Source organism: Capra hircus, chromosome 25 (assembly GCF_001704415.2).
Source record: "Capra hircus breed San Clemente chromosome 25, ASM170441v1, whole genome shotgun sequence".
Classification (NCBI taxonomy): Eukaryota; Metazoa; Chordata; class Mammalia; order Artiodactyla; family Bovidae; genus Capra; species Capra hircus.
The window spans coordinates 21,238,778-21,261,885 of NC_030832.1; the positions used below are offsets into that span (position 1 = coordinate 21,238,778).

Consider the following 23,108-nt stretch of genomic DNA (forward strand, 5'->3'; position numbering starts at 1 on the left):
CAGAGCGGAAGTGGTGGAGCCGCCGGAAGTTGCTTGAGTTCCAGTCAGAAATACCGGCGGACGGACTTTGACAGGAGCCAGAGCCGCGCCTAGGAGTTGGTGGTCATGGAGTTGGGCGAGCTGCTCTACAACAAGTCCGAGTACATCGAAACGGTGCGCGTGTCCAGACATCTGCCCTCCCCTCTCCAAGCCTGCGTTCTCTGAGGCCTCCGTCCTGTCTCTGCCCCACCCCTGGTCCTTTCGGCGTTAGTCCGAGATTACCTGAGAGTTCATGTATAGTCTGGTTTTGTTATTTATTCCTTGCATGGCCAGTTTAGGCTTTTTTTTTAAAATCTATTCCTGATTTCCTCGTAGAGATAAAATGCCTTCCAGAAAGCAGGACAAGTCTCATTCATTCTGATATTGATTACAGTTCTGGGCTTCAGGCCTTGTAAAAAAAAAATTTTTTTTTTTTTGGTTAAACTAATGTGTGGTGATTTATTACTATGTGCTGAGGACTGTTATTCGTTTTTTTTAATAGTCAATACCTGATGTATGTAAATTGCTCGAAACCGCTTTAGTGCTCAATCGGCATTACTCTTATTTTTTCATTGAATTCTCACAACTCTGATATTGGTAAAGTCATTATCCTGGTTCTAGGTCTATAAAACTGAAGTATAGAAATGAGACTCAATTCATGTCTGCTGCTGCTAGCCTGTGTATGTACCACATACAACTTCTGGGTCTGTTTCTTGAATCCGTAGTTTCCTGATTCATCCTTGCATTTTTGATATTCTGGACTCATTCCATCGCAGACGTCACCCATCTCAAGTCCTGTTCTCTGCAATACCAGCTTTCTTGGTGGAAATTTGTAGCCTGGAATCCACTGATTTTGCCCACCTCTGTTTTCTTTCAGGCATCTGGGAACAAAGTTAGTCGCCAGTCTGTATTGTGTGGAAGTCAGAACATTGTTCTTAATGGCAAGGTAAGGGACAGAGTCAGCTCCAAGATGCATATTTCTGTTTCCTTTCCACTCACTATCAAATCAGCAAGGCAGATGAAATGTTACCATGTCTCCTACTTATTGATGTACATTCTGAAATTCTGTTTTAAAAAGAATTCTCCAAATTGGATTTATTGGATACAAAAAAAGATTCAGTAAAGGGAGGCAGCAGAAAGCCTTTTTCCTGTTATTCCAGGAACAAAATACAATGGCACCCAGAACTGAAATTATTATATAGTATTGTGTGTTCTGTGTTACAGGACAAAAAACATAAATTTTAGTGTAAAAACTAAAGTGATACTGATATAATTATCCATTTACTAATTAATGGTTCATTATTAATCAAAACTCTTAATGTGAGAATTAGGAAAGATAACTGAAATATGAAATCCTTTTGAAAAATGGAATGTGAAAGGCTTAGAACACTTAAGAACCAGAAAAAATATCAAGGTATATTTGATCTTGACAAAAACTGAAGTCCCTAGTTTCTTCCTGCTGTTAGGAACACTCAATTTTCCTTGAAATATTAAATCTCTAACTTCTAGAGGTAAAATAATATCACTATAGTCAGAAGATCACAGATATTTGCAGTAGAGACACAATTACTGTCTCTATTACTGTCTCTATACCATGAGATTTAATGGAAATATAGTTTGGTAGTTAAATATAATTAATAATTATAGAGGCACTGTTTCTGCACCAAATTAGAAAATTGAGTCAACTCCATCTGACTCATTAGCAAGTATGTGGAGTTTAAGTATACAATTCATTGACATTAATTACAGTCACAGTGTTGTGCAGTCATCACCACTACATCTATTTCTAGAATTTTTTCATCACCCAAAGAAAAACTCTGTAAGGAACAGCTCCTGTTCCCTTCTCCCAGGCCCTGGTGACCTCAACCCACTTTCTGTCTCTATGAATGTGCCTATTCTAGTTACGTCATTTAAGTGGAATTATATAATACTTGTCATTCTTTGGGCTGGCTTATTGCACTTAGTACTATATTTTAAAGACGCATCCATGTTTTAGCATGTATAAGAATTTTATTCCTTTGATAACTGAATAATATTCCATTGTGTCTGTGTACATTTTATCTATTCATCTGTTGATAAACGTTTGGATTGTTTCTCCCATTCTGCTTTTTTGAGTAATGCTGCCATGAACATTGGCATGCAAAGATCTATTTGAGTTGCTGTTTTCAATTATTTTTGTATATACTTAGAGGTGAGGTGGCTGGGTCATATGGTAGTTCCATTTTTTAGCTTTCTGAAGAACTGTCAAGTTGTACCATTTTACAGTCCCATGGCAATGCAAGAGAGTACCAATTTCTCCATATCCTCACAAACATGTTATTTTCTCTTTTTCTTGAATGTGAGTATGAAAGGTATTTCATTGTGTTTTTTAAAATTCATTTTTTGTTGGAGTGTCATTGATTTACAATGTATTAATTTATGCTGTACATCAAAGTGAATCAGTCATATGTATATATATGTCCATTTTCTTCTAGACTCCATTCCTGTATAGGTCATTACAGAGCACTGAATAGAGTTCCCTGTGCTATATAGTAGGTTCTTATTAGTTATCTTTTGTATACAGTAGTGTGGTTTGCATTTCCCTAATGTCTAATGATGATGTGCATCTTTCATCTGATTGGCCATTTGCACATCTGAGGGCAAAAGTCTATTCAGTCCTTTGACCATTTTAAAACTGTGTTGCCTTTTTGTTGTTGAGTTGTATTTCTTTATATGTTCTCCGTAATAAATCTTTGTCAGATTTATGATTGCAAATATTTTCTACCATTCTGTAGATTGTCTTTACTTTCTTGATAATGTTCTTTGATGCACAAGAGTTTTTAATTTTGATGAAGTCCAGTTATCTACTTTTTCTTTTGTTGCTTAAGTTTTTGATGTCATATGTCTAAAAATCCTTACCAAACCCAAGATCATGAAGATTTACTCCTGTGGTTTTTTCTAAGAGTTTGTGATTTTAACACTTTTATTGAAATAGTCGTCGATTCATTTTAAGCTAATTTTTTGTTTGAATTAAACTTAATTAAGTTAATTTTTGCATATAATGTGAAGTTAGGATCCTATTTAATTAAGTCTTGGTGTGAGGAAATTTGCTTGTCCCAGCACCATTTGTTGAAGAGATTGTTCTTTCCCCTTTGAATGGTCTAGTCATCCTCATAGGAAATCATCTGTACTTAATCATTACTGTAGCCTTGTAGAAAATTTTATAATCAGGAAAGATGAGTCCTCCTTTCAAGATTGTTTTAGTTATCTGGGATCTTCTATTTCTTTCTTGAAAAGTGTTTTCTTTGGCAATATTTGGTGCACACAGGAGACTAATGTGCGATACATATGTTATGAAGCATAAAAATTGCATCAACACCATGAACCCACCACCCAGCTGAATAACTGGAACATAATCGATGCATAATAATACAGTACAACCTGAAGTTTCTCTCTTATTTCTTTCCTCCTTTCAAGAATAGCGCTATTCTGAATTTTTTCTTATAAATTCTTTATTTTTCAAAAACTTTTTTTTTAACCATATACATGCATGCATGTGTGCTAAGTCACTTTAGTCGTGTCCAACTCTTTGTGACACTATGGACTGTAGCACACCTGGCTCCTCTGTCCATGGGATTCTCCAGGCAAGAATACTGGAGTGATCCCTCCCAGGATCTTCCTGACCCAGGGATCAAACCTGCATCTCTTATGTCTCCTGCATTGGCAGCTGGGTTCTTTATTACTAGCACCACCTGGGAAGCCCCACCATATACATAGGTATTTCTAAATAATATATTTTGTTCAGCTTTACTTGGTTTTCTGTGACTTTCTATTATTACACTCAATTATTGTAATGATGACAATAGGAGACATACATTATACTTACTAAGTAACATTGTTCTCAACTCCTGTTTCTAAGATTCATTGGGATTTATGCATTTTCACTGTTGTGTACAATTCCATTTATCCCCTCTTCTATGGGTGGATAGTTATTTTGTTTCCAGCTTTTTGTTATTATGAACAATCTGTTTTGTTTTGTTTTTCCCCAGCCCCTGTCCCTTTCAGAACTTTCTGTTTTCCTAAGCCTTTATATCAGGTGTCACAGTGCCTGCAGGGAGAAATAGGGTTTATATGAGTAAAGAGGACTAGTATAAACCAGAGAGAGTGATGGGGCCTGGTGAATTGGAGAATACAGGACCTAGCTAAGCTCAAGTGGATTGTTGTTGCCACATGGGAATGCAGACATATACTTCCAGAGCTTCTAACTGTCCCAAACTGGAAGTCTGGATTTTTAAAAAAATGTAAAATACCCTACTATTTAAATAGCCTATAACTTAAATGATAAAAATGACTGAAGGGCTAAATAAAATGGTTTCTAGGTGCAACCCTTAGATCTCCAACTTGCCACCTCTGCCTTGTCCTTGTTGAGTTCAGTGAACCCTGCTTTAGCACTGTTTTCCTCCCTTTAAGGTCTTTTAAGACACTTCCTTTCATGTTAACATGCTGTTGCCCGTATTTTTCATCTGACTTCTCTTTAGCTCCATTCTTCTGAGATAGGAGCCAGAATTTGAATTCCTCTTGCTTAATCTCTTTGACCATCTGTGATATCATTTCCTTCTTACGTTTTTTTGGTGTTTGCTTCTTCATTGCAAATATAATCTAGGCTGACTGAGGGTCTTATATGAATTTTCTTTGTTTCCAAATTAAGATTGTTGTCTTTATTTAAAATGCACTGAAACAATAACAGCCATTACCAGATACTCAGAACTCTTGATATTCTGTTTTCTTCTAAAAGAAAAAGAAGTCATTTTCTCTGATTGTAGATGGAAACACAAGCAGAAAACAATGACTGAAGTAAATTAAAAATCTTAGATGAGAGAATTATGTACTAGAAATAGACATCTCTCTAAGGTTGAAGAAGATAGCTTTTTTAAAAAAAAAAAAAAAGAAGATAGCTTTTAAAACCAGGAGAGGAATTCCTAGCAGACGAGTGGTGGTGGTGGTGGTTGTTCAGTCACCCCATTGTGTTTGACTCTTTGTGACCCCTAAACTGTAGCACTCCAGATCCCCCCATCCCTCACTGTCTCCTGAAGTTTGTCCAAGTTCATGACCATTGCATCAGTGATGCCATCCAGCCATCTCATCCTCTGGCACCCTCTTCTCCTGCCCTCAATCTTTCCCAGCATCAGGGACTTTTCCACTGAGTCAGCATTCGCATCAGGTGGCCAAAATACTGGAGCTTTAGCTTTGGCCTCAGTCCTTCCCATGAGTATTTAGGGTTGAATTCCCTTAAGATTGACTGGTTTGGTCTCCTTGCTATCCAAGGGACTCTCAGGAGTCTTCTCCAGCACCACAGTTCAAAGGCATCAATTCTTTGGTGCTCTGCCTTCTTTACGGGCCAGCTCTCACATCCATACGTGACCACTGCAAAAGACCATAGCCTTGACTCTACGGACCTTTGTTGGCAGAGTAATGTCTTTGCTTTTCAACACACTGTCTAGGTTTGTCATAGCTTTCCTGCTGAGAAGTGGTCATCTTCTGATTTCAGTCACCATCCTCAGTGATTTTGGAGCCCAAGAAGAGGAAATCTGTCACTACTTTCACTTTCTATTTGTCAGGCAGTAATGGGGCCAGATGCCATGATCTTAGTTTTTTTTAATATTTAGCTTTAAGCCAGCTCTTTCACTTTACTCCTTCACGCTCATCAAGAGGCTCTTTAGCCTCTTCACTTTCTGCCATTGAGTGGTGTCATCCACATGTCTGAGGTTGTTGATATTTCTCTCAGCAGTCTTATTTCTAGCTTGTTACTCATCCAACCCAGCATTTCTCATAGTGTGTTCAGCATATAGGTTAAAGAAACAGGGTGACAGCAGACAGCCCTGTCGTACTCATTTCTCAGTCCTGAACCAGTCACTTGTTCCTTATTGGGTTCTAACTGTTGCTTCTTGACCTGCATACAGGTTTTTCATGAGACTGATAAGATGGTCTGGTATTCCCATGCTTTCCACAGTTTGTTACGATCTGCACAGTTAAAGGCTTTAGCATAGTTGATGAAACAGAAGTAGATGTTTTCTCTGGAATTCCCTTGCTTTCTCAATGATCCAGTGAATGTTGGCAATTTGATCTCTGGTTCCTCTGCCTTTTCTAAACCCAGTTTGAACATCTGGAAGTTCTTGGTTCACATGATGCTGAAGCCTGGCAGGCACAGTTTTAAGTGTGACCTTACTATTGTGGAAAAGTGAAAATGAAGTTGCTCAGTCATGTCCGACTCTTTGCGACCCCATGGGCTATAACCTACCAGACTCCTCCGTCCATGGGATTTTCCAGGCAAGATACTGGAGTGGGTTGCCATTTCTTTCTCCAGGAGATCTTCCTGACCCAGGGATTGAACCTGGGTCTCCCACATTGTAGGCAGATGCTGTACCATCTGAGCCACCAGGGAAGTTGCAGGAGATGAGTGCAATTGTCCGATGGTTAGAACATTCTTTAGTACTACCCTTTTTGGGAATTGGGATGAGGCTTGACCTTTTCCAGTCCTGTAGCCATTGCTGGGTCTTCCAGATTTGCTGACATATTGAGTGCAGCACTTGGAAGGAAAGTTATGACCAACCTAGGTGGCATATTGTAAAGCAGAGACATTACTTTGTTAACAAAGGTCCGTCTAGTCAAGGCTATGGTTTTTCCAGTGGTCATGTATGGGTGTGAGAGTTGAACTATAAAGAAAGCTGAGTGCCGAAGAATTGATGCTTTTGAACTGTGGTGTTGGAGAAGACTGAGAGTCCCTTGGACCAACCAGTCCATCCTAAAGGAGATCAGTCCTGGGTATTCATTGGAAGGACTGATGCTGAAGCTGACACTCCGATACTTTGGCCACCTGACGTGAAGAGCTGACTCATTTGAAAAGACCCTGATACTGGGAAAGATTGACGGCAGGAGGAGAAGGGGACGAAGAGGATGAGATGGTTGGATGGCGTCACCGACTTGATGGACATGGGTTTGGGTGGACTCTGGGAGTTGGTGATGGACAGGGAGGCCTGGCGTGCTGCAGTTCATGGGGTCGCAAAGAGTCGGACACGACTGAGCGACTGAACTGAACTGAGTGCGACACTTTGATATCATCATCCTTTAGGGTTTTGAATAGCTCTACTGGAATTCCATCACATCCACAGCTTTATTAACAGCAGTGCTTCCTAAAGCCCGCTTGACTTCACTCTCTAGAATGTCTGGCTCTGGGTGACTGAGCACATCATCGTAGTTATCAGGTTCATTAAGATCTTTTTTGTACAGTTCTTCCATGTATTCTTTCCATCTGTTCTTGATCTCTTCAGCATCTACTAGGTCTCTACCATTTCTGTCCTTTATTGTGCCCGTCTTTGGGCAAAATAGTCCCTTGATATTTCTGATTTTCCTGAGGAGATCGCTAGTCTTTCCCCTTCAGTTGTTTTCCTCTTATTTTTATGCACTGTTCATTGAAGAAGGCCTTCTTGTCTCTCCCTGTTATTCTTTGGAACTCTGTGTTTAATTGGATGTGCCTTTCTCTTTCTCCCTTGCTTTTCACTTCTTTCTTCAGCTATTTGTAAAGCCTCCTCAGATAACCTCTTTGCCTTCTTGCTTTATTTTTCCTTTGGGATGGTTTTGTTTGCTGCCTCCTGTACAGTATTGCAGACTTCTGTCCGTAGTCCTTCAGGCACACTGTTTCCTAGATCTAATCCCTTGAATCTGTTTGTCACCTTCACTGCATATTCCTAGGGGATTTGATTTAAGTCATACCTGGCTGGCCTAGTGGTTTTCCCCTCTCTCTTTAGTTTAAACCTGAATTTTGCTGTGAGAAGCTGATGATCTGAGCCACAGTCAGCTCTAGGTCTTGTTTTTGCTGACTTTATATAGTTTCTCCATCTTTGGCTACAAAAAAACGTAATCACTTTGATTTTGGTATTGACCATTTGGTGATATCCATGTGTAAAGTCATCTCTTGTATTGTTGGATAAGGTTGCTTCCTATAACCAATGTGTTCTCTTAGCAGAATTCAGTTAACCTTTGCCCTGCTTCATTCTGTTCTCCAAGGCCAAACTTGCCTGTTACTCTGGGCATCTCTTGACTTCCTATTTTTGCATCCCAATCCCCATTGATGAATAGAACATCTTTTTTTTTTTTTTATGTTAGTTCTAGGAGGTCTTCATAGAACTGATTAACTTAAGGTTCTTTGGCATTGGTGGTAGGGGCATAGATTTGAATTATTGTGATGTTGAATGACTTGCCTTGGAAATGAACCAAGATCATTCTGTCATTTTTGAGGTTGCATCCAAGTATTGCATTTTGGACTCTTTTGTTGATTATGAAGGCTACTCCATTTTTTCTAAGGGATTCTTGTCCACAGTAGTAGATATAATGGTCATCTGAATTAAATTTGCCCTTTCCAGTCCATTTTAGTTCACTGATTCCTAAGATGTCGGTGTTTATTCTTATCATCTCCTGCCTGACCATGTCCAATTTACCTTGATTCATAGGCCTAATGTTCCAGGTTCCTATGCAGTATTGTTCTTTGCAGCATTGGATTGCTTTCATCACCGGACACATCCACAACTGAGCATTGTTTCCTCTTTGGCCCAGCGGCTTCATTATTTCTGGTAGTTGTCTTCCACTCTTCCCCAGTAGCAAAGTGGACACCTTCATTGTGGGGGACTTATCTTTCAGTGTTACATCTTTTTGTCTTTTGGGACAGTTCATGAGGTATAAACGGCAAGTATACTGGAATGGTTTGCCATTCCCTCCGATGGATCACATTTTGTCAGAACTCTCCACTATGACCCTTCTGTCTTGGGTGGCCCTACATGGCATGTCTCATAGCTTCATTGAGTTACAGAAGCCCCTTCACCATGACAAGGCAGCGATCCATGAAGAGGGGACCAGTGGTTAGGACTCAGTGTTTTCACTACTGGGGCCAGGGTTCAGCACCTGGTCTGGGAACTAATATCCCACAAGCTGTGAGGCTCGGCCAAAAAGAAACAGAAACCAAGAGGAACTGTAATACTTTACAGTCAGCAGCAGATGTGAAAGTTTCTTTTTGCCGGTAGGGGTTTTATAGGCTGAACACATGCAGGTCAGATGGGTTAGCTCTTTCAGGTGTGAGTGCACTTCTTTTTTAGTATCTTCTCAGAGCCTGGTGTCTGGCCAGTGATTTATCTAAATTCACATATATTTGAGGTGAATATACCATCTGCCTCTCTACCCTGACCTTCTGTCTTGGGCCCCAGGCCTTTATCCACATCTGCCTGTTGGTCATCCCACAGGACCCTCAAACTCCACATTTCAAAATTGAATTTATGATCAAATCCCCAGAATTGCTCACCTCATCCTAGATTCTCTTTTTCTTGCCCAATATCTAAACAATGACCAAGTCATATAGAATCTCTTTTTGTTCCTTTTAAATATTTTATAATGGAATATTAAAAAATAATTTTTATTTAGGTATATTATGTACAATAAAATATACCCATTTTAAATATGGATGAGTTGGATGAGTTTTGGCTGGTGTGGACATCTCTGCAACTAGTACCACAGTCACGATATAAAATATTCCCATCACTCTAGTTTTTCTGCCTCTCTGCAGTCAAGCCACCTGGGTAACCTGTGTAAAACTAATATAGATTAGTTTTGCATTTTGTAGAGTTTCCTATAATTGTAATCATGTACTATTTTGGGAGTCAGGCTTCTTTCACTCAGCATAATGTTTCTGAGATTTATCCATGTCATTGGATATATTCAAGGATTAGTATTGGGTTGGCCAACAAGTTCATTTGGGTTTTTCTGTTACATCCTATGGGGAAACCAAATGAACTTATTCGCCAACCAATAGTTCATTATTTTTTAAACCTTTTTTTTGCTGTGCCATATGGCTTGTTTTCATTGCCGCGGCAATGAAAACCTGGAATCCCAACTACTAGTCCACCAAGGAACTCCCTCATTACTTTGTATAGATGAGCAGTATTATTTGGAACTTTAGGACAGTAGAGAAAACACAGAATGAGTCCCTATGTATTTATTCACCAGCTTCTACAGTTAGCAGTATTCTGGCATTCTTCCTTCATCTCTATACTCACCTGCCAAATTCAAACCAGTTTCGGAGTGGAATATTTTAAAACAAATTGCAAGTATAATTTTGTTGTTGTTGTTCAGTTGCTAAGTCATATCCAACTCTGCGACCCCATGGACTGCAGCATGTCAGGCCTCCCTATCCCTGACCATCTCCCAGAGTTCATCCAAGTTTATATACATTGAATCGGTACTGCTATCCAACCTTCTCATCCTCGCCTGCCCTCTTCTCCTTTTGCCTTCAATCTTTCCCAGCATCAGGGTCTTTTCCAATGAGTTGGCTCTGCTTCCAGAGTAATATTTCTAATGAAGATTGAGTTGTGCTAATCCTTCATTTAAAATCTTTCATTGATCCCTTATATCCTCTATGGAAAAGAAGTCTAAACTTCTGTAATCAGCGTACATAATTCCTCATGATCTGGTCCTTCTTACTTTCTCAGCTGCAACCCCAGCCACATGCACTTTTTTAATATTTTTTACTTATTTATTTTATTTTTTGGTTGTGGTGAGTCTTCTCTGCTGACGTGAGCTTTCTCTAGTTGTAACGAGTGGGGAGTACTTTCTAGTTGTGGTACGCGGGCTTCTCATTTCAGTGGCTTCTCTAGTTGCGGAGCACAGGCTGTAGGCATGTGGGCTCAGTAGTTGTGGCTTGTGGACTCTAGAGTGCTGCTGGCTCAGTAGTTGTGTCACATGGGCTTAGTTGCTCTGCAGCATGTGGGATCTTTCTGGACCAGAGAATGAACCGGTGTCCTTTGTACTTCAAGGTGGAGTCTTAACCACTGGACCACCAGGAAGCCCCTCATGCATTTTTTAACCTCATTTATTCAACAGACACTTCAAGAATGCCTACTTTTTACCAAGTATGGGGCATTAATTTCCCCCAGTTTCTGGGGGAAATTAATAATCCCCCCATAATTAATTATGTTATTCAACCCCTCCTGGCAATGTCTAGGGAAGCCATGTATCACATCCTGAAGTGACGCATGTAATCTGAGTCCAGAAATTGGGAAAGGAAAAAGAATGTCAGTGGATTTACCCTGGGAACATGAAGCTGGAGGCAATGAGTAGGGTTAGGAGATTAGACAAAGGTGGGGGCAGCTGTGAGTCTCCTGAGCAACCAGCCAAGGCAGGAGGGCAGGTGGAATGAGTGCATCTGAGGACGTGCGTAGACCAGGTCTGCTGTAGGTATTCTCAGCAAATGTTTGTCCATCCATTGACTCCTATTCATGGAATTGTAAGGGCAAAGCTTGTGATGTACTGGGAACATCTTGGAAAAATAGTCAACATTATGAGGGCAATTCTCTTCACCTTAAAAAAGTTTTCCCTTTTGACAGAACATGTGATTCAGTAGAGTATAACATAACTCTCAGTGTCTTGTTTCCTACTGTTTTTTGTTATGTTTTAGGCTATGTAAAATATGCTCTGTTTCCTCTTTTACCCCCCTCCTAGAGTAATGGAAATAAAAACAAAAATAAGCAAATGAGACCTAATTAAACTTAAAAGCTTCTGCACAGCAAAGGAAATGATAAACAAGATAAAAAGACAGCCCTCAGAATGGGAGAAAATAGTTGCAACCAAAGCAACTGACAGAAGATTGATTTCCAAAATATACAATCAGCTCGTGCAGCTCACTATCAGAAAAACAACCCAATCAAAAAATGGGGTGGAAGACCTAAACAGACATTTCGGCAAAGAAGACACACAGATGGCCAACAAACAGAAGGAGAGATGCTCAACATCACTCATTATTGTTGTTATTGTTGTTCAGTCACTAAGTTGTATCCAGTTCTTTGCAACCCCATGAACTGTACATGCCAGGCTTCTTTGTCCGTCACTCTCTCCCTCAGTTTGCTCAAACTCATGTCCGTTGAGTCAGTGATGCCATCCAGCCATCTCATCCTCTGTCGCCGCCTCCTCCTCTTGCTGTCAGTCCTTCCCAGCATCAGGGTCTTTTCTAATGAGTCTGCTGTTCACATCAGGTGGCCAAAGGACTGGGGCTTCAGCATCAGTCCTTCCAACAAATACTCAGAATTTATTCCCTTCAGGATTGACTGATTTGATCTCCTTGCTGTCCAATTGAATCTCAAGAGTCTTCTGCAACATCACAGTTGAAAAACGTCAGTTCTTTAGTGCTCAGCCTTCTTTATGGTCCAACTCTCATATCCATAGATGACTATGAGAAAAACCATAGATTTGACTATACAGATCTTGTTGGCAAAGTGATGTCTCTGCTTTTTAATACACTGTCTAGATTTGTCATAGGTTTTTTCCAAGGAGCAGGTGTCTTTTAGTTTCACTGTCCACAGTAATTTTGGAGCCCAAGTCACTTTTTCCCCCATCTATTTGCCATGAAGTGATGGACCAGATGCTATGATCCTCTTTTTTCAAATGTTGTGTTTTAAGCCAGCTTTTGCACTCCTCTTTCACCTTCATCAAGAGGTGCTTTAGTTTCTGTTTGTTTTCTGCCATTAAAGTGGTATCTAGTGCATATCTGAGGTTGTTAATATTACTCCCAGCAATCTTGATTCCAGCTTGTGAGTAATCCAGCCTGGCATTTTGCATGATGTACTCTGCATATAAGTTAAATAAGCAGGGTGACAGTATACAGCCTTTACGTACTCCTTTCCCACTTTGGAACCAGTCTGTTGTCCCATGTCCGGATCCAACTGTTGCTTCTTGACCTATATGCAGGTTTCTCAGGAGGCAGGTAAGGTGGTCTGATATTCCCATCTCTTGAAGAATTTTCCAGAGTTTGTTGTGATCCACATAGTCAGAGGCTTTAGTGTAGTCAATAAAGCAGAAGTAGATGCTCTTTGGAATTCCCTTGCTTTTTCTATGAGCCATGGATGTTGAAAATTTGATCTCTGATGGTTCTGTGTTTTCTAAATCCTGCTTGAACATCTGGAAGTTCTCGGTTCGCATACTGCTGAAGCCTAGCTTGAAGGATTTTGAGCCTAATCTTGCTGACGCGTGTGAAAATGAATGCAATTGTATGGTAATTTGAACTTTCTTTGGCTTTGCCTTTCTTTGAGATTGGAATGAAAATGGACCTTTTCCAGTCCTGTGGCCACTGCTGAGTTTTCCAAATTTGCTAACATATGGAGTGCAGTACTTTAACAGCATCATCTTTTAGAATTTTAAATAGCTCAACTGGAATTCCATCACCTCCACTAGCTTTGTTGGTAGTTAATGCTTCCTAAGGCCCACTTGACTTCACACTCCAGGATGTTTGGCTCTAGGTGAGTGACCACACTATCATGATTATCCAGGTCACTAAGGCCTTTTTTGTACAGTTCTTCTGTGTATTCTTCCCCCTGTTCTTAATCTCTTCTGCTTTTGTTAGGTCTTTGCCATTTCTGTTGTTTATTGTGCCCATCTTTGCAGGAAATATTCCATTGTTATCTCCAGTTTTCTTGCAGAGCTCTCTAGTCTTTCCCATTCTATTGTTTTCCTCTATTTCTTTGCACTCTTTGCTTAAGAAAGCTTTCTCATCTCTCCTTGCTATTCTCTGGAACTCTGCCTTCAGTTGGGTATATTTTTCGTTTTCTCTTTTGCCTCTCTTCTTTTCTCAGCTATTTGTAAGACCTCCTCAGACAACCACTTTGCCTTCTTGCATTTCTTTTTCTTGGGGATGGTTTTGGTCACCACCTCCTGTACAGTGTTACAAACCTCCATCCATAGTTCTTCAGGCACTCTGTTTACTAGATCTAATCCTTTGAATCTATTCATCACTTCCACTGTATAATCATAAGGAATTTGATAAAGGTCATACCTGAATGGCCTGGTGGTTTTCCCTATTTTCTTCAGCTTGAGCCTGAATTTTGTAGTAAGGAGCTGATGATCCGAGCCACAGTCAGCTCCTGACTTGTTTTTGCTGACTGTACAGAGCTTCTCCATCTTCGGCTGCAAAGAATATAATCAGTCTGACTGGTATTTACCATCATCTCGTGATGTCCATGTGTAGAGTCGTCTCTTGTATTGTTGAAAGAGGGTGTTTGCTATGAGCAGTGCATTCTCTTGGCAAAACTCTGTTAACCGTTGCCCTGCTTCATTTTGTATTACAAGGCCAAACTTGCCTGTTACTCCAGGTATCTCTTGGCTTCCTACTTTTGCATTCCAGTCCTCTATAATGAAAAGGACGTCTTTTTTTGGTGTTAATTCTAGAAGATGTTGTAGATCTTCATAGAACTGTTCAACTTCAGCTTCTTTGGCATTAGTGATTGGAGCATAGACTTGGATTACTGTGATGCTGAATGTAAACACAATGAAAAGGCAAAAAGATATGACACCAGAAGATGAACTCCCCAGGTTGGTAGATGTCCAGTGTGCTACTAGGGAAGAACAGAGGAACAGCTCTATAAAGAATGAAGGGGCTGGGCCAAAGTGGAAACAGTGCTAAGATGGGGATGGGCCTGGTGCTGAAAGTGAAGTCCAGTGCTGTAAAGAAAACATTGCATAGGAACTTAGAATGTTAGGTACATGAATCAAGGTAAATTGGTCAAGTGGGAGATGGCGAGTGAACACTGACATTTTAGGAATCACTGAACTAAAATGAATAGGAATTGGCGAATTTAATTCAGATGACCATTATATCTACTACTATGGGCAAGAATCCCTTAGAAGAAATGGATTACCCCCCTCATAGTCAACAAAAGAGTCTGAAATGCAGTGCTTAAAGGCAGTCTCAAAAACGACAGAATGATCTCTGTTCGTTTCCAAGCAAACCATTCATTATTAGAGAACTGCAAATCAAAACAACATTGAAGTATCACCTCACACCAGTCAGAATGGCCATCATCCAAAAATCTACAAACAATAAATGTTGGAAAGGATGTGGGAAAAAGGAATCCTTCTTGCACTCTTGGTGGGAAAATAAAATGATACAGCCACTATGGAGAACAACATGGAAGTTCCTTTAAAAACTAGGAATAAAACTGTCATATGACCCAACAATCCCACTTGGGCATATACCTTGAGAAAACCATAGTTCAAAAAGGCACATGTATCCCAGTTTTCATTGTAGCACTGTTTACAGTAGCCAGGACAGGGAAGCAACCTGGATGTCCATCAACAGATGAATGGATAAAAAAGTTGTGGTATATACTTATACAGTGGAATATTACTCAGCTATAAAAAGGAGCAAAATTGAGTCAGTTTTAGTGAGATGGGTGAACCTAGATTCTGTCATACAGAGTGAAGTAAGTCAGAAAGAGAAAAAACAAATAGCATATATTAACGTATATATATGGACTTTAGAAAAATGGTAGTAATGAGTCTATCTGCAGGGTAGGAATAGAGACGCAGATGTAGAGAACAGACTTGTAGACATGGGGGAAGGAGAGGATGAGATAAATTGGAAGAGTAGCATTGACATACAGTACACCACGATCTGTAAAATAAACGGCTAGCGGGAAACTGCTCTGTAACACAGGGAGCTCAGCTCCGTGCTCCGTGATGACCTGGAGAGGTACGATTGTGAGCGCGGCAGGGAGGCTCGAGAGGGAAGGAATGTATGTATCCTTACAGCTGATACACGTTGTTGTACAGTAGAAACCGACACATTATGGTGAAGTGATTATCCTCCAATTAAAATGAAATTTTAAAATGTGCTGCTTTGTTTTATAGACCATTGTGATGAACGACTGTATTATCCGAGGCGATCTGGCAAATGTTAGAGTTGGACGTCATTGTGTGGTAAAAAGTCGGAGTGTCATAAGGCCACCGTTCAAGAAATTCAGCAAAGGGTATGTAATTTAATCATTGTTTCAGTCTTGGGCAAGATGCTGCTTCTGGTGGTGAAATCCATGTGTTGAGTCATGGGAGAAGGAGCAGGTCTGTACTTTTGTTTGGAACACTGAGTGAGAACACGCCATAATGAGCACAGTTGGTGGTGGTTGTCTTAGTCTAGTTGGTGGTTAGTTGCCAGAAACAATTCACATAAGCTGGCAAAACCAGGGGCGGGGGTCGGGGGGGATTCTGATTAAACAGACACAGGCATATTTGATGGAATTTCAGGGTAAAAAAGGGGGCCAGGTTTCACAAGGGACTGGAACCTGGAGCTGGGCACCTTGCCAAAATTAAGACCGCTGTTCTGTCTGTCTGCTATTCTGCCACTGAGACAGTTTTTATCTGTCCTTCTCTCTGTACTTCTTCTTCCCTCTTTTTTCTTCCTGCTGTATCTTCCCACTTTTCTCCTGGAGCCAACTTTGCTGCCTCAGCCCTTTAATTACATTTCGTCTTCATTTAGGCTTCCAGCCTAAATACCTATCAGAGATTTTAAATTGTCCTACTAACAAAATCTTGGATAGAGTGAATCTGATTGGCTTAGTTTGCAGTTAGGTGCCCACCCCTAGTCTACAAACAGCTTTGACTGGGTATGGTCAAGTCAGGCCGACTGATCTCTCAGTGGGAATAAGGCTTGTCAGAGAAACATCTGACAGGGCAGGGAGACTGCCCGCTATGCTTGATGTGGAGTATCCTCTTTGCTTCCCTCTCTGCTTGCCCTCCTGGCTCCTTCCCATGGCACCATCTGCTTCCATCCAATAATTCAACAATCGTTTATTGAGTGTTTTCCTTATGCCAGTCACTAGGTTATAATCTGGGCATATAAAATATGGATAAAATGGGATCTCAAAACCTAGTGTTAGAAATAAAACAAACAAATAAATGTAACAAGGAAGAGAGATTCACAGGTGTATAGAACAATCTATTGGTTACCAGTGGGAGGGTGAGGGGTGAGATAGGGGATGGGGATTAAGTACAGACCATTGCATATAAAATAAATAAGCAACAAGGATATATTATACAGCTCAGGGAATATAGCTAATATTTTATAAACCTCTAAAATAGAGAACTACTATGTTGTACGGCCAAAACTTATATAAAATTAGCTATACCTCAGTTAAAACAACAGCAATCACCACCACCGTGTGGTAAAAATGACTGAATAAACAGCTACTATAGAATATAATGCTGTAGCAGGATAGCCACTATGTACTGGAGTACTGCTGACCCTGGGATATGAACATGGTTAGGGAGGAACAGAAGAGGGCAGTTATTTCAGATGATAATACTTGGATGTATATCATGCAGGAATTGTCTGCATTTCTTGTAGTGATGCTGGACTCCAGGATTTCATTACATACAAGAATTGGAGCAGGGAGTCATTGTATATCATACGAAATTCAAATGAAAATATTTGCTCATTAGTTCAGAAGGTGCTTGAGGGGGAGCCAGAAAACCTTTTCATGATTTCTTACAGTAACTGATGCTCTGCTAGAATTGTTGACTCCACCTCCTGATAAAGGCATTATTGGGCTGGATATGGTCCAGGAAGAAGACAGAAAATGAACAGTCTTTTCAGTGAATGGAGGGATGTATAAATAAGAATAGTACACATGTAGCAGCCTGGATGGGAGGGGAGTTTAGGGGAAGAATGGATACATGTATGTGTATGGTGGAGTCCCTTTGTTGTCCACCTGAAACTATCACAAAACTGTTAATTGTCTATATTCCAATATAAAATAAAAAGTTTAAAAGTAGTCCTCATGAGAAATACAGAAATATGGAAGTGTAAATAGCAACACATGCAAAGAAGGTGAATGTCAATTTCCTCCCCTGTATGTCTCTATACCAGAACCAGATAAGAGTAAAGAGTTTTGAATTTTCAGTTTAAAATTGAAGAGTTGACAGCCTGCTATAGACTATGATAAAATTAAGGAATCCATTGTTACCCAAGGGGTCTAGACTAAAAATGCAAATAAGGAAGATTTAAATAAGTTATAGGTGTGTGGAAGACAGGTATCATCTCTGATAAAATATTCCTGACAAAATAGAACACAGGACTGGAAAGAGCCAGTGAGTATCTAGCTGCTTTGTATTCGTTCTAGTCCAAATATTTTACATCCCAAGTACTGAAACTTCTTGGAAGTATGATCACAGACCACTGTCAGTTATATTTGAGGAGTCTTGGAGAATGGGAATGATGTCACAAGTCTAGAGAAACCCTACTAACTCCTTAAGTCTTGGCTTAAATGTCACTTTCAATTAAGCTTTTACCAAACCACCATAAAGTCTCTTTGTCATGCCCTCATGATGTGTTATTTTTCCTCTGTAGCACTTATCACAGTTGTAACTAATTACTTATTTAATCATTTATTTAATCTCTCTTCTCCCATGGGCAGGGTCAAGTCCCTTTTGCTTGCTATTGTATTCCCCAGTTCCTAGCGTAGAGTCAGGCAGTAAAACCAGACACCCAGTAAAACCAGACAATATATAAATTTTCAGCATGTTGGGAATTATATCTCATGAACATTACATCAGTCCCCTGAAGCATTATAGAGCAGATTAATGAAAATGTGATCTGTGGGCATTTTCAGAGGAGGCTGGAATGAGCAAAACGTTCATTTGTTTTTATTTGATGCTAGCTTTTCTAACTTTGAAGGTCTTGCCCTTGCTCTTTTGCTATTTCCTTGCACATTTCTGTAGTTTAATATTTCTGATTTCGGTTTAATAGTCACATGCATCTTCTTCAGTGTTACAGAATTCCTCAAATGTGAGGATTCTTTCCTTGCTAGAAGCAGTCTTATTAGGACAAGATGGTGTGGCAGTTGTGATCTTTAGTTTTATAAACCTTGACCAGAGGTACATCACCTTGACTCTTTTTTTGTTCTCTTCTTTTTTTTCTATAGCGTTGCATTTTTTCCTTTACATATTGGGGACCACGTCTTTATTGAGGAAGATTGTGTGGTCAACGCAGCTCAGATTGGCTCTTACGTTCACGTTGGCAAGAACTGTGTGATTGTGAGTATGCTGACTTGGCTGGCTGAGCAGCCTCACTCCCCTTTGAGCTCCTGTCCCTCCCATCAGTGGGCCTTTGCTTCTGTCATCAAGCAGGGTAGAAGTTTTTTCTGATCTAGTAGTTTGCCAGAATCGTTATTAAATTTGGAATTCTTCCTAGGCACTAGTAATCATGGCTAACCTTTATGGAATCTTTTCTATATGATGTTAAACTCTTTCCTTTGGTTATTTCATTTAATCGTCACAACCATCCGAGGATGATAGACGGTAATTATCCCTATTTTCAGGTGAGGAGACTGAAGACCTTTGATATTGGGGATTTGACAAGGCTAGTAAATGCTAGAGTTGGAATTTGAACCCTGGTGGTGTGAATAGCCATGCCACTATGTGGCCTACCTGTCACCTCACCTTAAGAATCTTACAGTCTGGTTGGGTGAGGGGATCTTGAAGGGTAAGTCAAAGCTGGCTCATAGACAAGAGGAGAGAGAGTGTTTCAGGGGAGAGATTGGCACATGTAAGGGTCACACTCACCAAGGGCATGACTTTAAAGGAGCTGCACGTAGTTCAAGATGCTGGGCCTGCCAGGTGCTAGTGGGCCTCTCACTCAGCAGAACCTGTAGGACACAGGTCCACAGGCACCGCGGCATTAGTTTGTTAATGCCAAACATTAATCCAGCCAAAGCTTTCCAAGGCTGAATTTCTTGACATTTCTTAGATGAAGAGGTTGATTTCAGTTAGGATTTCTGAGTCCATCCTGAGTGAGAATGATCAGAGGCAAACTCCCTAAATTTTCAGGGAAAATATTTCCTACCTTTTATATTTGTCCCTCAGATTCTGGGAAAGCCAAGACCCCTTTCCTGTTTTTAAATGGCTGCTCCTATTAACACAAAGTCAGCTCTCTACTCTGGATAAGACTCAGCGCCTAAAGTATCAGAAAATCTGCAGAAACCATGCAGTCACTTTCCAGGAGCCATGAGGCTGCAGCAGAGGTGGACAGTGCAGAGAGCCACGTTGCTGAGAAGACATTCCAGTCTGACTTGCTACTCAGAATCAAGGGGAGCAGTTGTTCTGCCAGATATTCTCTGGAGGAGTTCCTTAATATGTATTAGAGACAGGATGTCTTTGGTTCAGCCTGATGTTGAGGAGAGGGAGAAAACAGTGAAATCCATCCTCTTTCCTCACTAACTGCTTGATTAGAGCAGGCTTTCCAAGCCACAGCTGAATTTTTCTGATATTTTCCTCAGTAATGTGAAGACATCAGCATAGTAGCCTAGTCCTTTAGGTCCAGAGCCAGATGTCTGAATAGTTAATAACCAAATGCTATTCCCAATGCTTAGGAAATTCTGGTCCTATTGTTCAGCATCTGCTTTTTGTATCACTTTTCAGTGCATCAACTCCTGGTATAGTCATTGTTTGGCACTGGCTGTACTTATTTGCTGAGCCTTTACAAATTCTCAGGAGAAAGATGCTTTGAGAATCTCAAAGCTAGTAGGAACTCTTTAGAGTCCAGCTGTCCCCATGACACACAGATCTTTCCTGTAGCATCTCATGTAGTACTGTGACTTCTGCTTGGATATGGGAAGGTATGAGTGTTAATCAAAATTGCCCAAAAGTCTTCAGGAAAAGCCTAACAGGCATTATGGGTCAACCATTATCATGCCTTGAGCTTTACATTTATCTTTAATCTTAATAGCATTCTGGCAGGCTTGGTTTTACATGCTGTTTCACAGGATGGAAGAAATTTGCTAAATAACTTGGATAAAAAGATATGGGACTTCCCTGATAGTCCAGTGGTTAAGACTCCACACTCCCAATGCAGGGGGCATGAGTTTGATCCCTGGTCAGAAAACCAAGATCCCACATGCCATGCATTGCAACCAAAAAAAAAAAAGAAAAAAAGGAAGAAAAAAGAAAACAGCAAAAAAAAGGGAGATAAGGGTAGGTGTAATACCAGCAACATGTAGTTCTTAACTCCTTCTTGAAAAGTTCTTCAGGAAAGAATAAAGAAGCAGTTACAGCTCTTTACCTCCTCAGCTATTGCCAACTCATTCACGCCTAAGAAGTACCTGCATTTTTTATTGTGCTGCTGTGGAATTGATCAGTTTACCCAGAATTCTCTGAAACCCAAATGAGCACATTTCTCTGAGCGGGCAGAGTGGCTAACTAGACAAGCAGGTGCCCTCAGGCTGTTTGGTAACCAGGGTAGACAGTGGGAAAGCTCATCTCCACTGCTCTTCTTTTCCAGGGCCCTTTGTCTGGGGATCCCTGTCTGTGAGTGTATCCTGCCATAGGCAGCACCTTGTTTCCTTTTGCTCAGTGCCCCACATGCTTGGTCTGGGTTTTTAGGAGCCTCGGCATCTTAGGGAATCTTTGAGTTAATCTGGGAGTCACCAGGGGAGCTGGCCATCTGCTCCATTTTTGATATTGCCAATAACAGGTGATTCATGGAAAAGAGTTTTCTAAGGAGAAGTGAAGATATGCAGTCATAACTTGCTTCTGACCTAAAGATGTTGCCCAACTTGGCTGTTATCCACCCAGCTGGAGACAACTTAGTTAGCCCCTGAAGAAATTCAGACCTTAGAGGTATAAGCTTTTTAAAAAATTCATTGGGCAATCTACCCAGGAGCTCTTGGACATACATATGATTTAGGTGTTTAATATTGGGGGAAATTTTGAACACCATGAAATCAAAGTATGTTTCCTATTCTTTGGTAAAGTCTTTGAGATCTAGATGGGTTAGCATTATCTTGGTATTTGTTATATGTGTTCCACATCCTCAGCCCAGTATGTTTTATCTGATATTCTGACCAGAACACGAGTGAACTATAGGCTTGGATGATGTAAATGCAACTGGTAAAGACCAAGACTCTAATTTACTCAGCAAGTCATCTGAGACACGTTGTTGTTCAGTTGCCAAGTTGTGTCTGACTCTTCCCAAAACCATGGACTGCAGTACGCAAGGCTTCCCTGTCCCTCACCATCTGAGTTTGTCCAAGTTCATGTCCATTGAATCGGTGATGCCATCCAACAATCTCACTGTCTGTCACCCTCTTCTCTTTCTGCCATCATTCTTTCCCAGCATCAGGGTCTTTTCCAATGAGTCAGCTGTTCACATCAGGTGGCTGAAATATTAGAGCTTCAGCTTCAGCATCAGTCCTTCCAATGAATATTCAGGAATGAGTTCCTTTAAGCTTGACTGGTTTGATTTCCTTGCTTTCCAAGGGACTCTCAAGAGTCTTCTCTAGCACCACAGTTCAAAAGCATCAATTCTTTGGCGCTCTGCCTTCTTTATTGTCCAGCTCTCACATCCATACATGACTGCTGTAAAGACCATAGCCTTGACTAAATGGACCTTTGTCAGCAAAGTGATGTCTTTGCTTTTTAAACACACTGTCTAGATTTGTTATAGCTTTGCTGCCAAGAAGCAGTCTTTCTAATTTCATGGCTGCAGTCACCAACCGCATGATTTTAGAGCCCAAGAAGAGCAAATCTGTCACTGCTTCCACCTTTTCCCCTTCTGTTTGCCATGAGGTATCGGGACCAGATGCCATGATCTTAGTTTTTTAATATTGGGTTTTAGGCCAGGTTTTTCACTCCTCCTTCACTCTCATCAAGAGGCTCTTTAGTTTCTCTTCGCTTTCTGCCATTAGAGTGGTATCATCTGCATATCTGTGGGTTTTCTTGCTAAGGGAGATGCCAAGCGGAAGGTATCTGAGATATAACTTTAACCATATACAGAAGCATCTCCTTTTCCTTAAGTCATGAAACACGTGACTCTCCCAAACCTTATTTCTTGCCCCCAAAATGCTGTGGGTGATGGCAGAATTGAATGACTAACTAATAACTACCATTTACCCATGGCAGAATAAGTGAACTGTTAACTTCATATCCAGAAGAATTTCCCAAGACTTGTCCAGTTGGAGTTTACAAAAGAACAAACAGGGGCTTCCCTGGTGGTCCAGTGGTAAAGAATCCACCTGCCAATGCAGGAGACACAGATTCAATCCCTGGTCTGGGAAGATCCCACATGCCGCAGGGCAGCTAAACCCACGGGTCACAACTACTGAGCCTGTGCTCTAGAGTCATGAGCCGCAGCTACTGAAGCCCATGTGCCCAGAGCCCCTGCTCCACAACACAAGAGAACCCCCTGCAGTAAGAAGCCCATGCGCCGCAACTAGAGAACGCCCACACACAGCAAAAAGACCCAGTGCAGACAAAAA

The 23,108-nt window shown here is 40.7% G+C and overlaps 1 protein-coding gene across 1 annotated transcript in view; it reads left to right on the plus strand.

Moving 5' to 3' along the window:
• The window catches only part of DCTN5 (dynactin subunit 5), a 28,726-nt gene continuing 5,624 nt past the window's right edge, over positions 7-23,108 (plus strand). The window contains exons 1-4 of the mRNA XM_005697607.3: positions 7-153; positions 896-964; positions 15,715-15,833; positions 18,780-18,891. Of these exons, the coding sequence (XP_005697664.1) occupies positions 106-153; positions 896-964; positions 15,715-15,833; positions 18,780-18,891 (348 nt within the window). The 5' untranslated portion in view covers positions 7-105. The remainder of the gene's footprint in view (positions 154-895; positions 965-15,714; positions 15,834-18,779; positions 18,892-23,108) is intronic.